At 28.4% G+C, this 14,289-nt stretch overlaps 1 protein-coding gene and 1 non-coding gene across 3 annotated transcripts; one reads left to right on the forward strand and one right to left on the reverse strand.

Annotated features, from left to right (window-relative positions):
• Positions 1–5,866: 5,866 nt before the first annotated feature.
• Positions 5,867–5,939, reverse strand: TRNAR-ACG (transfer RNA arginine (anticodon ACG)). The gene has a single exon. It is a non-coding gene; the product is annotated as a tRNA-Arg (tRNA).
• Positions 5,940–7,892: 1,953 nt separating this feature from the next.
• On the forward strand, positions 7,893–14,158 carry LOC129314907 (annexin-like protein RJ4). 2 transcript variants are annotated; one of them, XM_054958388.1, is made up of 6 exons: positions 7,893–8,050; positions 12,437–12,582; positions 12,789–13,004; positions 13,232–13,444; positions 13,551–13,640; positions 13,746–14,158. In XM_054958388.1, the coding sequence occupies exons 1-6, from the start codon at positions 7,978–7,980 to the stop codon at positions 13,947–13,949; spliced, it is 942 nt and encodes a 313-aa protein (XP_054814363.1). In that variant the 5' UTR covers positions 7,893–7,977; the 3' UTR covers positions 13,950–14,158. The 2 variants fall into 2 exon arrangements, with proteins under 2 accessions (XP_054814363.1, XP_054814364.1); XM_054958389.1 differs by lacking the exon at positions 7,893–8,050 and adding an exon at positions 12,098–12,253.
• Positions 14,159–14,289: the final 131 nt, after the last annotated feature.

The raw sequence follows: 14,289 nt of genomic DNA on the forward strand, positions 1-14,289 counted from the left end.
TTTGAATATGTATGAATACAAAATATCTTTTGAAAAAACTCCCTTCATTAACCTAATAATACCCAAATTAACTCGATCAAATAAAGAAGAATGACAAATAAATTATTCAAAAAATGACAATTTGATCTTGTAAAATGTGCTGATGCCTTTTAAGTTTTAAAGACTTGATTGTCATTAAATTTTTTTTATGAAACAATAAAAATACTACTTAATTTAAAAAAGTGAAAAAAAGTTGTGAATGACTAAAGCACTATAGTTATATATTAAACCAAGCTTGTGAATTCAAGAACCAAATTGTGAACGAAAAAAATTTTGTTCTACCATGCCAATTGAAGAAAATTGTGAGAGAAAGTTATAAATGTTTAAATTATTTTAATCATTTGTTGAATTAAGTTGTGAATTTTAAAACTAAAGTTGTGACCAAAAAACTTTGTTGCAATTTTTAAATTAAGTGATATTTTTGTTATTTTATAAAAAAATTAATGACAATTAAATTACTTAAAATTTAAAGACATTATCATATTCTACGAGATTAAATTATCATTTCTTTATTTCCTTGTCATTCTCCCGTCAAATAGCGATTTAAAAAAAAAAGTTTAAGATTTCACTGTGAATCCAATTTCATATAAGAAATTAGTCGTATTCTTACCCTACTTTTACAATAGCAAAAACAAATCAAAAAGAATGAGAAAATAGACAATATCTTGCCAAATAATCGTAATGCATGTGGCAGCCACGTGTGTGTGTTTGAGTTGTTGAGGAGGACGATATATGTTCATAATTAAATAAAAATAGTAAGACGGCACAATATTGTGCAGGCTAGATATCCGACACTCCAAACCATATCTCATATGAATGTGATCGATCAAGTGATGATTCCTCTTTACTTGTAATCATTTTTTAATTATATATTAAATTTACTAAAAAAACAAATCAAAAGATCAAGGAATGATCACCCTATTTATCTTAAGGCTAATCAAGTCCACGTGGGAGTGTTATAAAAAGCTATAGATATTTAATTAGGTAATGGATATTTAATTAGGTATATATTGCTTTTGTATGAAGGAGGGAGGGATACATATGCAGTATTGCACAAAATTGACATTATAATATTCATTATTTTTATTCAGACTTTCTACTTTTTATATAAAAAATATGACAGACACTTTTTTGGTGAATTGGTATAAAAGCTTACCATGATCTCGTTTCATGATTTACAACCCATTGAGTAAAAAATTGCAAGTAAGATTCGCTTATTTGTAAAGGAAAAAAAAAACTTATCAAATGCATTATAATTACTTGAAAATTGTTTTCCTTCATAAATTAATGAATCTCACTTATAAATTTGTGTTTTGAGAATTATAAAATAAGAATATGAGAGTAGCAAAATCACTTAAAATGATTATATATTTGATAAGTTTGTCCTTCACAAATTAATGAATTTAATTTGCAAATTTTGATTTGATTGTTGCAAATCATAAAAGATAAATAATTAAATTATTTTCTAAATTTTATGTTTAGTAGTATTATCAATTTTGAACTTATTTATTGTATAAATTAAGTATTTTTTTAACTTTTAAAAATGATACAAACTGACTCCTACTCAAAATAAAAGTTAATTTTTATCGTTAGTTGGAAAAAAAACCTTAAAAATTATAAATAAAATTTTTAAGATTTTCTTTCTATATTTTGGTCCTTTAATATTGTTCCTCTAACATTTATTTTTTCTATATTATCTTCAAATATCACATCCATTCACTTCGAAGAATGGAAGGTATTATAGTTGCTTGTACGTTGATGGTTTATGAAGTCATCAACTACTCAAATGTCTCGAGATTATTTCAATCATTGACAATGTATTAATTATATACATTTAATTTATGTATGTAACATATTCCAATTGCACGAGAAATTTAATTTGATCAGGAATGTACATGATTTTAAATGGGTTAATAATGTTTCTTCGTATCTTATAGTAATTATTTGGTAAATTTCACTGCTTGGGATAATTTATGGACTTTTTTACTTTCATTTTCAGCTGTCTATCTTTTTTAATATTTCTAGATGTATTTTTTTCACCAACAATTTGTCTAAGATCCTAATTTAAGTTTTACAAATAGGAAAAAAATACTCATTTCTTTTCTTCCCAATTATAAGATACTTTTAACAAAAATTTTATATATTAATAAACCTCATTAAATATACTTAACAATCTTAATTTTTTAAAATAAAATATAAACTTTTAAAATACCCTTCATTTAATAACTTAAATCTATTCTTAATTAGTATTAAATAGAGAGAGGGAAAAAAAGGTAATAATAAAATAAGTTTATTTAATGAAAATTAATCTTTTTAAAGTGTCTTATATTTTAAAATGATAAATCTCTCATAAAAATGTCTTATAATTTAAATGAAGAGAGTATATGAGATTAGATTTTCTTATTTAGGGCCCAATTCTACTTGAATTGGAATTAATTAATGGTCAATGGATACTGGCCCGTTTTTTTAAAGAAGAATGACAATTAAATCCTAAAAAGAGATTAATGACCATTAAGTAATCAATAATTTTTTTAAAAAAATAAGATATAAATATCAATTCAAAAATTAAAAAATTTAAGAATTCTAATCATAAATAACATTTTTAAATTCTAATATAACTCTCATTTTTCAATTCCTATTTATAACTGTATAAATTAATATTGTATTTTATCAAAAAAATTAATATTTGTATTTTTTTTTAGAAAATGTATTGGAAACCTAATTGTTATTAGTTTCTCTCTTTTGAAACTCTAATGTCATTCTCCTTAAAAAGAAAAAGAAAGGAAAAGAAAATGGTTCTCCCAAAAATTTGTGTGACCTATTTTTCGTTGATATTGTTTTTCCAATTTTGTGCATGGCACCTCAACCACCTGAATTTCGGTTGATCAAATTGGACAGAGAGTGGCCAGCATGGCACAACCATTTTCATAACAAAGTTGATAGCAACTTTTAACTAATTTTCTCTCACTCCTTTATACCCCATTTTTGAAGTCATGTATAGATTGAGACAACTTAATTGACCTTAAAATTTTATTTAATTTTGAATCATGTAAAAAAAAAAAACAATGTGAAATCTTAAGGGGTAAAAGATCTAAACATATATACACCTAAATTTTGGTTTTACTTCTTGTAAATTACATTCTTGGGAATTATAAATGGTATTTGCTTTCTAATTGACTATTTTTTATTCACTAAATTTTGACGAGTTGGATCTTGAGACTTAATCAAAGACAAAACTATCTTCATCATTTGAATATGTTTGCATTTATCACCGATAATTGAAGTTTTTACTAAGATTTGAATCCATGTGAATAACAAATAAATCGTATATCTTTCCACTATTTATAGTGGAGATAAAAGAAACATAAAAACAATGAGAGAATAACAAAATCTTGCCCCATTCAATGCATAAGGCGGACATATATCTGTAAGTTGATGAGGCGAGTAATAATCATAAATAGAGGAGCATGTCATAATCTTGTATGTGCTAGATATCCGACACTCACGCTATATATCCCCATCTAGATGTGACTCTACCTAGTAATCATGTACGCTTTGTGTGTGTGGGAGGAGAGAGACTTGTATTGCCTACAATATATTATAGTATGTAATATATGCTTAATTTGTGTGTATGTGGAAGAAGAAATTCTTCCATGAACTCGATTTACCATATTATTTATGTTCTATTTAATAAAAACATATTATATTATACTAATTCAATCATATAAAATTTTATATGTTATTATTTTTATTTTTTTAATAACTTTATTTTTGAATAGAGTGTCTATTTAATTTTTTATCTTTTTTTTCTATTATCATTAATGACAGAATCAATTTATATTTACAATCATTAACATGATTTTTTTATTAGAAAAAGCATAAATGATGTGATATACTAAATCCATGCAAGAATCTCTCGCTCTAGTCTATTATGGGTGGGAAGAAGATATATTATATTACTATGGGTATAGGGTTATTTTTTCTAGTTACATAAATGAAATTGTAAAAATAATTTAATTTTTTTATAATCCTGGATAAGAAGTAATTATTCTCTTTACTTATTGAAATAATTGCAGTAATTCATCTATTTCCATATGGAAAAAATGCAAGCTGCAAACGTAAGAAATTTTTAAATACTTACGTGTATCTTTCTATTATAAACAATCCTACTCAAGGTACAATCAAGCACTAAATGTGGATACTTTTTTAATTAAAAAATTAAATTTTAATTTATTATTATAAAAAATTAGTCTCTTTCATTAAATCAAACCTCAATTGATAATAAAGAAGTGATGATTGATAATGAAATAAGGCATTTATTTCTTGCTAATAATTTAAGCAGTGCTAGCCCATATATAAGAGTTAGGCCCATTTGGTTTTTCCACCCGCTTAACAAGCCTTCATGGGCCCATTTAAGGTATGCGTGGTTTGGATTTTTCATTTTTAAATAAGAAAAAATCTTACATACTTATATTTGCATGGTTAAGGAGTTAATTTCTGAATTTCACAATCAGTTATTATTTTCTAGACGTTTGTTAGTGGTCTGATACCAATATATATATATATATATATATTTAAAGAATTAAGGTGCTTATTTTTAATTAAATCATGACACATGATCTTTTTATATATTATTTATTTTATAACAAACTTTTGTTATTAATATCATTAATATATTAAAATTCAATTTTTTTTTAATTTAATTGAATAAAAATATATTAAGTATATAATAATAACTATCTAATTAATCTTACATTTTAAATAAATCACGTGTGCTTGGCAATAGGCGAACCCAGGAATTTTTTGGCTATGCAGGCAATATATTTAATTATTTAAAATATTTAAAATATAATACAATACTGTTAAAAATAGATTTCATTTTGTGAGTTTTCATAATTGTTCTTTGTGACTTTTCATATTTTGGAAATATCAAATTTTTTTCATTTTGTTGGTCAAAAAATAGTTTTCATTTCCAAAGCTATTTGAATTTTATCCTGTATAAATAATTAAACAATTATTTAACCATTCATCTCTTACATGGTTTCACATCCGATTCTTTCAAATATTCATAGCAAAGAAACAATTAAGGGGAGAATACCAAATACAATGTAAATTTCAAAGTTCATCTAACAGATATAGATTTCTTTAGTCCCAAAATCTACTTGAAAAATAGGTAAAACTGATCTCAACAAAGCAAAGCTAGTAAATAAGAGGAAAGTAAAAAGAGATCAAAGGGGGTAGTGATGATGTGAGAGTAGATGAAACAAAGTAATGATAAAGAGAAGTTTTGAGAGATGAGGAAAGTAAGATATTGGACTCACTTGAGTGAGAGGCTAGAATGAAGAAAACAATCAAAACCAACAATATTAAAAACAAGAACATGAAGAGACGAGGTGAGAGATGAGAAGTTGATAGAAAATTATGATAACAAGGTTTTAGAAAATATTTAAAATTATAAAAGAATTAAAATAAAATTTGGATTTCTAAATCCTTAATTTTTTTTAGAAAATTTTTAAAATTATGAAAGGATTAAGATAAAATTTGAATTTTCAAATCCTTAAATTTTTAAGTGCCCACACAGAAAATTTAGTCCAAACCCAATATATATATATATATATATATATGTATTTCTCCTTCCGAATGCAGCATGAAAATTTGTGAAGTCAATAAGAGAGAACAAATAAAAAACTATAAAGTGAGAAATCACAACACGCTCAAAGCATGGCCAACGAGCGGATAAAATTTTAGAGTAAAGATCGTTATCTCAAATTAACATTGAATTTTTTTGGTTTTTTTTTTGTTTAAGAGAAATTTTAAAACACATTGCCGACTCCACTGGGGATCGAACCCAGAATCTCTGGTTCCGTAGACCAGCGCCTTATCCATTGGGCCATGGAGTCATTGATTGACATGTGTTGGTATGTTAAAATTTGATATTCTAAATTCTCGCCCATCACTTTCAAGATCATGGTTGAATCTACATAGACGAAGGGGTGGCAAAAAAAAAAAAAAAAAAAAAATCTCAACTAAGGAAGGCATTTTCTTTTCAATGGCACATGTGACGTCCTAATGACGCCTCCTAGTCCTAAGGATTCACGATACTGTTGCAGTCATTAAAAAAAAGTTCACTTAATTTTATTTAATTGATTAAAGCGAGTTTGTGTAATTATACAAAACGATAAGTGAGACTATTTAGTTATTTACCAATTTGTGATTACAGTGACGGTGCAATTCTGTGGAACATTGGTGATGATTGGTGAGGAGGATCAATTTTATGATTCAAAGTGGGGTATTAGGATTATAAGCTGGCATCCCTTGGCTTGCGAAGGAAGTTCAAGGCTCCTCAAAAGATTGCCAAACAGTATCAATGGGGTCAGAGTGATTCATTATGCATCTCCCTTTCTTTTGAACCAGAGTTGGGCTTTATCAATGCCACTACCTCAACATTGGTTACTCCTACTTTGGAGTTACTAGAGTACTAATGAATATCTTTCTCAAAGTCACGAAAAACTATGTAATATATATACATCAATCAAGTCATGCTTAAAGTATAAGATTTCTGCAATCATCAAGTGGTACACAGTTTGAAATCCTAATATCAAAACTATTTAAAAATGTCTTGTGGATAAATAAATCGGTATATCTGTTAACTTCTCTATAAATATGGTTGAATGTGATCAACTATTTCTTCATGATAAAATCTCTAATTTTCTTGATAATTTATGAGAGTGGGTTCTTATTGAGTAATTATACTTGATAAGCGATAAAATTTTTATAGAGTTAGAGTAGATATTAATAAAGTTTTTATCATGAGTTCATCTGATGTGTTAGGATAATAGTTTAGATATTTTGAAAATCTCTTCATTTAATTATCTTTGTCGTCTCTAATGATGCATTCACAAGCAAAAGCACTATTAATATTGACTGAAACATTAATATTGAGTTTAACCCACTTAAATGTTGGAGGGGTCCATTTAATTGCATATCTAGCATTGCTTTTGATCAAAAGATTAAATTATGATTGAAACCTTAGGTGGATGGCTTAGTAGAGATTCCTTTGAATGAGGATTTAGGTTTTCTTGAAGCTTCAACCAAAAAGTTCTGCAAGCTTATATGATATTGAGGGACTCTAAGTTCTTCAACAACCACTTAAAGACCTAAATGCAAAAATGATTTTGCCAACTAATACACCACATCTTGTGTGTGTGTGTTTTTTTATTGTTATGAGATTGTCACCACTATAAGCTCTAACTTATTTGTTACTCCCTTGGGTCTTTTATGTAAATAAACTATATCGCTAAAATTAAAATAAGTTAATTACAATAATAAAATTGTCTTAAAAATAAATCCCTTTTTAATTTTATTTTTAAATTGAAAAATAATGATTTGATATGTGAAAAGAATTTTTCTTAAAAATTAAAATATTGTATTTCTTTCTAAAATTTATTAGAATGTGAATAACAAATAAGACCGAAAGAAATACTTGCCTATTTTGATGGACTTAATTGTCGTTGTCAAAGTCATATTTTGAGATGCGGTTACATGAAAAAGAAATGATAGTATTGAGGACCGAAAAGGGGCAAGAAAAGTGGCAGAGATTGTGGGTGCCATTTGTCTGACATGCAAAACAGAAGGAGAGCCTACAGAAACGCTTCATGATTCCAGCCTCCACACTTTGTCTTTCCAGCTAATTCATCATTAACAACTCCCACCAAAACTTAAACTTTTGAAACTAACTCTTTTTTTTTTTTGGCCCCATTTTTAATTTTTAAAAATGCTTCGGATGCTCTTTTGGAAAAAGAAACGCCAGTTCAAACACGAAATTATTGTGAGAAGGCGTTAATTCCCAAGCATTAATTTTTGCCTATAAATTCTCACTTCCCCTCAAATCTCCACAGCCAAACACAAACCAAGAAAGAGCTTCTTTCACTTTCTACAATGGCGACTCTGGTTTTCCCTAACCAGCACTCTCCTGTTGAAGATGCTGAGTCTATCCACAAGTCCTTCCAAGGTATTATTTTTGCCTCCTTCATTTGAAGCTTTCTATACTCTTTAATGCCATCACTCATCATGCATTGGATTTATTTAATATAATTTAATACAATCTTAGAAGAGATGAAAAACATGTCATTTTCTTTGAATATCTTCTTCTTCTTCTTCTTCTTCTTTAAATTTGGGTTTTGATTTTGAGACATACTTAACAAAACTTGACGAGGGTTTGGCTTTTTATGAAATAATTAGGTGACCTAACTTAGAAGCAAAATATGAAAAGCTGCATATGGCCAGCTCATAAGTATTAATACATATCTTTGCGTTGGAGCAAAAAAAAAAAAAAGACTATTTAGAATTTGATATAATTAACAAAGTAACTTGGACTCAAACCTTGCTTGCCGGTGATGGGAACACATTGAATGAGAAATTTTAATCGCCCACTATTTTGATCTTTTCTCTGTGAGTCCTTGTAGAAGAATGATTCGAACAAAAGTAATTCTTTCAATATTAGCCGTCCATTGATAGATCACTCTTCAGGACAAGACTTAAAGTTTCTTAGGAAAATTTATTTATATTTGGTTTACGGAAAATATTTTTTAAAAAGAAAATGTAAAATCTACTTTAAAAAATAAAATAGGTAGATTTTTTATTTCATTTAGAAAATAATCGTTTACCTACCCAATATTTCAATAAAATCTCTAACAGTCTCACACACTTTCTCATAAAAATATGATTGCAAAGTAAAAAAAAAAAAAAAAGTGAGCGATTTCAAAGATTTCTCACATTTGAAGTGAAGATCAAATTTTGACAAATTTTGAAACTTCGCCTAATTTGTTCCTTGTTTCTTACATGACGGAATAGATGCAATCAAACATCAGTATGAATATCGACATCAATATAGACTTTAAATAAGGGAGAAATATCATGTCTAAAATAAAAAATTAATTATTTCTTCAGTTTATTCACAAGTCAAAACTTTTATATTTACGTGTTAAATTTTAGTATTTATAAATAGACGAGACATGTAAATAATTAATTTTTTTCTGAGATTTATATATAATTCTCCTAATAAATAATGCAGGTATGGTTACCATAAATAATACTCCCTTCGTTTCAAATTATAGGTTACTTTTGAAGAAATTTTTTCATCCTAAAATATAAGACATTTTAGGTAGATTAATATTTCATTAAATGCATCAATTTTAATATTATTTTTTCTCTCTATAATTAATTTATGTCCCTTCTCTTTTCAATATATTAAATGATGGGTATTTTTAAAAGTTTATATTTTTATTTTAGAATGATAAGTTTGTTAAATGTATTTAATGAGGTTTATTAATATATGAGATTTTGTCTAAATATATCTTATAATTTGAGACAAAGAGAATATTATTTATTTTAGGCACTGTACAAATACACCAATCCACTCTAATGCTATGTTTAGCAAGAGGGAAAAGTGAGGGGGAGAGACAAGTAGAAGGAAAAAGTTGGGGAAAAACAACATTATTATTTTTTCTCTCTATAATTAATTTATGTCCCTTCTCTTTTCAATATATTAAATGATAGATATTTTTAAAAGTTTATATTTTTATTTTAGAACGATAAGGTTGTTAAATGTATTTAATGAGATTTATTAATATATGAGATTTTGTCTAAACATATCTTATAATTTGAGATAAAGAAAATATTATTTATTTTAGGCACTGTACAAATACACCAATCCACTCTAATGCTATGTTTAGCAAGAGGGAAAAGTGAGGGGGAGAGACAAGTAGAAGGAAAAAGTTGGGGAAAAACAACATTTTCCTTCGCTTGGCTATGGATAGAAAAGCGGAGGGAAAAAAAAAGTAAGAAAAAAATAATATATGAAATTTACATATTTTTACTTTCAACTTTTCCCTCCATGGAGATATTTTGAAAAAAAATCTTATTTTTAAATTTACCCATCAACTCTTTCATTGCTACCTCTTGCTTTTATTTATTTTTATCATGATATTTATCATATAGTTACATTTTGATCATGAATTTTTATTAATCAAGTAGTATATTTAATTTTTAAATTAATTAAATAAATATTAATTCTAAATTTTCAATTAAGTACTTTATATTCATTTGTAGTTTTAAAGTTTAAGATTATTATATATTTAATAATTTAATAAATATAATTTTAAATTGGATAAAATAATTTTTCATCAATATTGAATAAAATAATTTTTAATAATTTTTTGTTCAATTAGTAATATATGCTTCTTCTGTTAAAAAATGTAAGACATTTTTAACCGAATTTCACCTCCTAATAAAATAGTTATCTACTTTCAAATTAACTCTATTTTTTTATATTTATCCTTATTAAATAACTTACAATAAATATAAAGTCATTATCAATAGGAGTACTTTTAGAAAAAAGATAATGATTACTTCTTGAAAAATTAAAAATATCTTATATTTTTTAACATCTAACTCTTAAAAAATGCTTTATGTTTTTTAACGGAAGGAGTAATAATTTTTGTTTTACACAATATGTTAAAATATTAAATTTTATTATATAAATATTTTTATAAATAATAAGGTTATTATTGTCCATATAAATTTTGACAACTTTTCTCTTTTTTAAATTTTCTCTCTCTTATCCAAGCACAAAATTGCATCTCTTTTGTTTTCTCTTCTCTTTATTTTCTCTCTTTTTTATTTTCCTTTGAGAACCAAGCATGGCATAAATGTTGATGATAGACTTGTTACCTTTGATAGATTAAGATTCATTGACAGACTTTAAGCCTTTCCTTAAGGAACCATTTTCCTCAGTGATTAATTAAGGAAAGGAAAAATTTAAATGAAAAGGAAATGGCAAACACTTAATTACAATTTTCCTCTTATTATCCATTACAATTTTCCTATTATTATCCTCATGAATTACAAAAATGCTACTAACTACAGTTTCAATACAAATTTGGACAAGGCTAATGCATTAGTAAGATGATAGCTGGCAATTCTGCTATTTCCAGCCATACTTCTGCTTCTACTGGAAAACTCAACTAATCCTTCTTTCAACCAATAAAAAAAAAAAAACCAATAATTCAATATCTGTGTGACTAACTAATTTGCAAATCTTCATTCAGTATTTCATTTAAAACCATGCCTATATAATGTCCAACCAAATAATAATTACTCCCTTCGTTTTTTATTATAGGCAAAACTATTTTTTTATTATAAGATAAACTACCATATGCTTCATTGTTTTTTATAAGCAAAATGATAAAATTCAAGAAACATTTATTATATATATATATATATTTTTTTTAAATTGTTATTCATAAAATTACACATTCTCAATCCTTGACATAGTAAATATTAATTGTAAGGATATTTTAGTTTAATTTTTTTTAATTTCAGACATTATTATTATACTTAATTAACTTTATTAAACTGAATGAATTTGTTAAAATTATTTATACTCTCTTCGATCTTTATAAGTCACATAACTACGTCAATAGAATTAAAGAGAGGTGGTCAAGTTATTAATTTTATCTAAAAATAAAATAAACTTATGATTTTATCCTTATTTAAATGGAAAAAAATCAAATTTACATCATATTCTCTCTTATAATTAATGATTTTAAATAAAGGTAATATTAGAAAAATTTAATCAATATACTGTCAACTAAATTATATTATGTTAAGAATTAAAGAATTTTTTAGAAAATGTTTTACATTAGAAACAAGGAGCATTGGAATATAGAAAAAGTAAATAAAAATGAAAATGAAAATAAAATCATGCCACCGTTGATTCAGAATTACATTCCATATAGAGCCAAACCTTGGAATTAGGAAATCACATGAACAATAAAAATGATTCTCTTAATAATCCCATGCATATAATGCCAAACTCTCCCTTCACGAAATTTCCGAGGCCATGGTAAATAAATAAATTATTGACCTTGGTACTGACCAATGGGAGGGACACACTTAAATAGCTCTAAGTGTTTGAGAATATTACATAAATAATAATAAATTCATTTGATGACCAAAAGACCACTGCACTGGAGACACGGCATCAGCAACGAGACACTAATATATATAGAACACTAGAGAGGATTTTCATCATCACGGGGCTTCAGTTACCCCTAGAGAGTAAGAAGATAACAATCGACCATGGCTACCCTAATTTTTCCCATTAACAATTCCCCAGTTGAAGATGCGGAAGCTCTCCGAAAGGCTGTAGAAGGTTCTGATTTTCCAATGAAAATCCATTTCTTTTTGAAACATTATAGTTTGTTTTGGCTTATGATCTTGGTTGTGCATGGGTTGGCTTTATGTATGATCTATGGATCATTTCAATGTGAATTCAAATCACTAGTTTTACTACATAATCTGAGATAGATTTTCTGTGTGTCTTTTAATTTGGTAGGATGGGGGACTGATGAGAAGACAATAATAACAATCCTGGGTCACAGAAACACTTACCAGAGGCAACAAATCAGAAAGGCTTATGAGGAACTTTTCCAGGAGGATCTTGTCAAACGTCTTGAGAAGGAGATCCATGGCGACTTTGAGGTAACATTGGTTCTTAAGTTTATCAATTATCATCAACGTGGCTGTCCTGTCAGAGATCATAATAAATAAAACAGTTCATAAGTTTTTCACTCAACAGATTAAACTTTTGAATTAAATTGGTTGTAACATCGCAAGAGTTCAAACAAATTCTCAGGAATTCACTTATCTGTAGTTTTCTTGACAAATCTTGTGTACATACAAAACAGAGGGCTGTGTATCGGTGGATTCTGGAACCTGCAGATCGTGATGCAGTGTTGGCCCATGTGGTCATCAGGGATGGCAAAAACTACCATGTGATTGCAGAGATTGCCACAGTGCTCTCCCCTGAAGAGCTGCTTGCCATGAGGCGTGCTTATCTCCTCCGCTACAAGCACTCATTGGAAGAAGATGTTGCTGCTGCTACTTCAGGCCATCTTCGCCAGGCAAGTTCATCATTACTTTCAACTTTGTACCTCAATCCATTCATACCTTTAGCTTGATCTTTTTCATTCTGAGATAACTGAGTTCACTTCGAAATTTTCACTGAATATAATAGTGAAAGACGGTATAATGAAGTGGGTTTGTTAAAGAAAAGAAGTGAGATGGAGGTGTTTATTTAGGTATGTTAACATGGTTTGAGTCTCTCTGTGGGGGTATTTTTTGGGCCCAGCTTTTGGTGGGGTTGGTGACCTCATATAGGTATGTCGGAGAAGAGATCAATGCGAGATTGGCACAATCTGAAGCTGAGATCTTTCATGAGGCTATCAAGGAGAAAAAAGGAAGCCAAGAGGAAGTCATTAGGATCCTGACCACAAGGAGCAAGGCTCAACTTGTTGCAACCTTCAATCGCTACAGAGAGGCCCATGGCACTTCCATCTCGAAGGTACCAGCAAAAGAGGCTCCTAACTTTTTCATTATCCTTAATTTTTCCTCCAAATATGTGACTAAACGAAGAGTTTGCTGTTTTCCCCCCGTTTTTATCTGTGCAGAAATTGGTGGATGAGACATCAGATGACTTCCAAAAGGCTTTGCACACAGCCATCCGCTGCTTCAATGACCACACCAAGTACTATGAAAAGGTAAGGTGTCAATTTTTCTTCTTCCAAATGTGAGATCATAACACGTAACATGTTTTTGAACGAAGAAACAAAGGATTCACTGATGGGAGTAATTTCATCAAACAGGTGGTGCGCAATGCAATAAAGAAAGTGGGAACTGATGAGGATGCACTGACCCGTGTGATCGTGAGCAGAGCAGAAAAGGACCTGAGGGAAATCAAAGAGCTGTATTACAAGAGGAACAGTGTTCATCTTGAGCAGGCAGTGGCCAAGGAGATCTCAGGAGACTACAAGAACTTCCTCCTCACTCTCTTGGGAAAGGAAGATTAAGGCTTTTCAAGTTGTGTAGAGGGCATTTTCTGATGATGGGTCTGAGTTAGAGTGGTGGTTTGAACTCTGTAGGATTTCGTTGTCTGAGTCCTACTTCCTTCTTGATATTGCCCTTTTTACTGCGTGGTTTGACAACTTCGGGCTGTGATCTTGCTACTTTATGATATGCTTTGTTTGGTTGCCGTAATGAATAATGGAGAGATGCCTCATGCTTCGGTTCAAAGATAAAAAATGAATCTCTCTCTCAGTTTTATTACAGCAAATCCTCAAAATGCAGCACTCAGTATCATGGCCTGGCATGTGTCAAGCTGAGAGAACTGAAGAGGACCAAACTAATTCA

The sequence above is a fragment of the Prosopis cineraria genome, unplaced genomic scaffold (assembly GCF_029017545.1).
Source record: "Prosopis cineraria cultivar Desert tree isolate PC_DT_omini unplaced genomic scaffold, ASM2901754v1 PC7, whole genome shotgun sequence".
NCBI lineage: Eukaryota > Viridiplantae > Streptophyta > Magnoliopsida > Fabales > Fabaceae > Prosopis > Prosopis cineraria.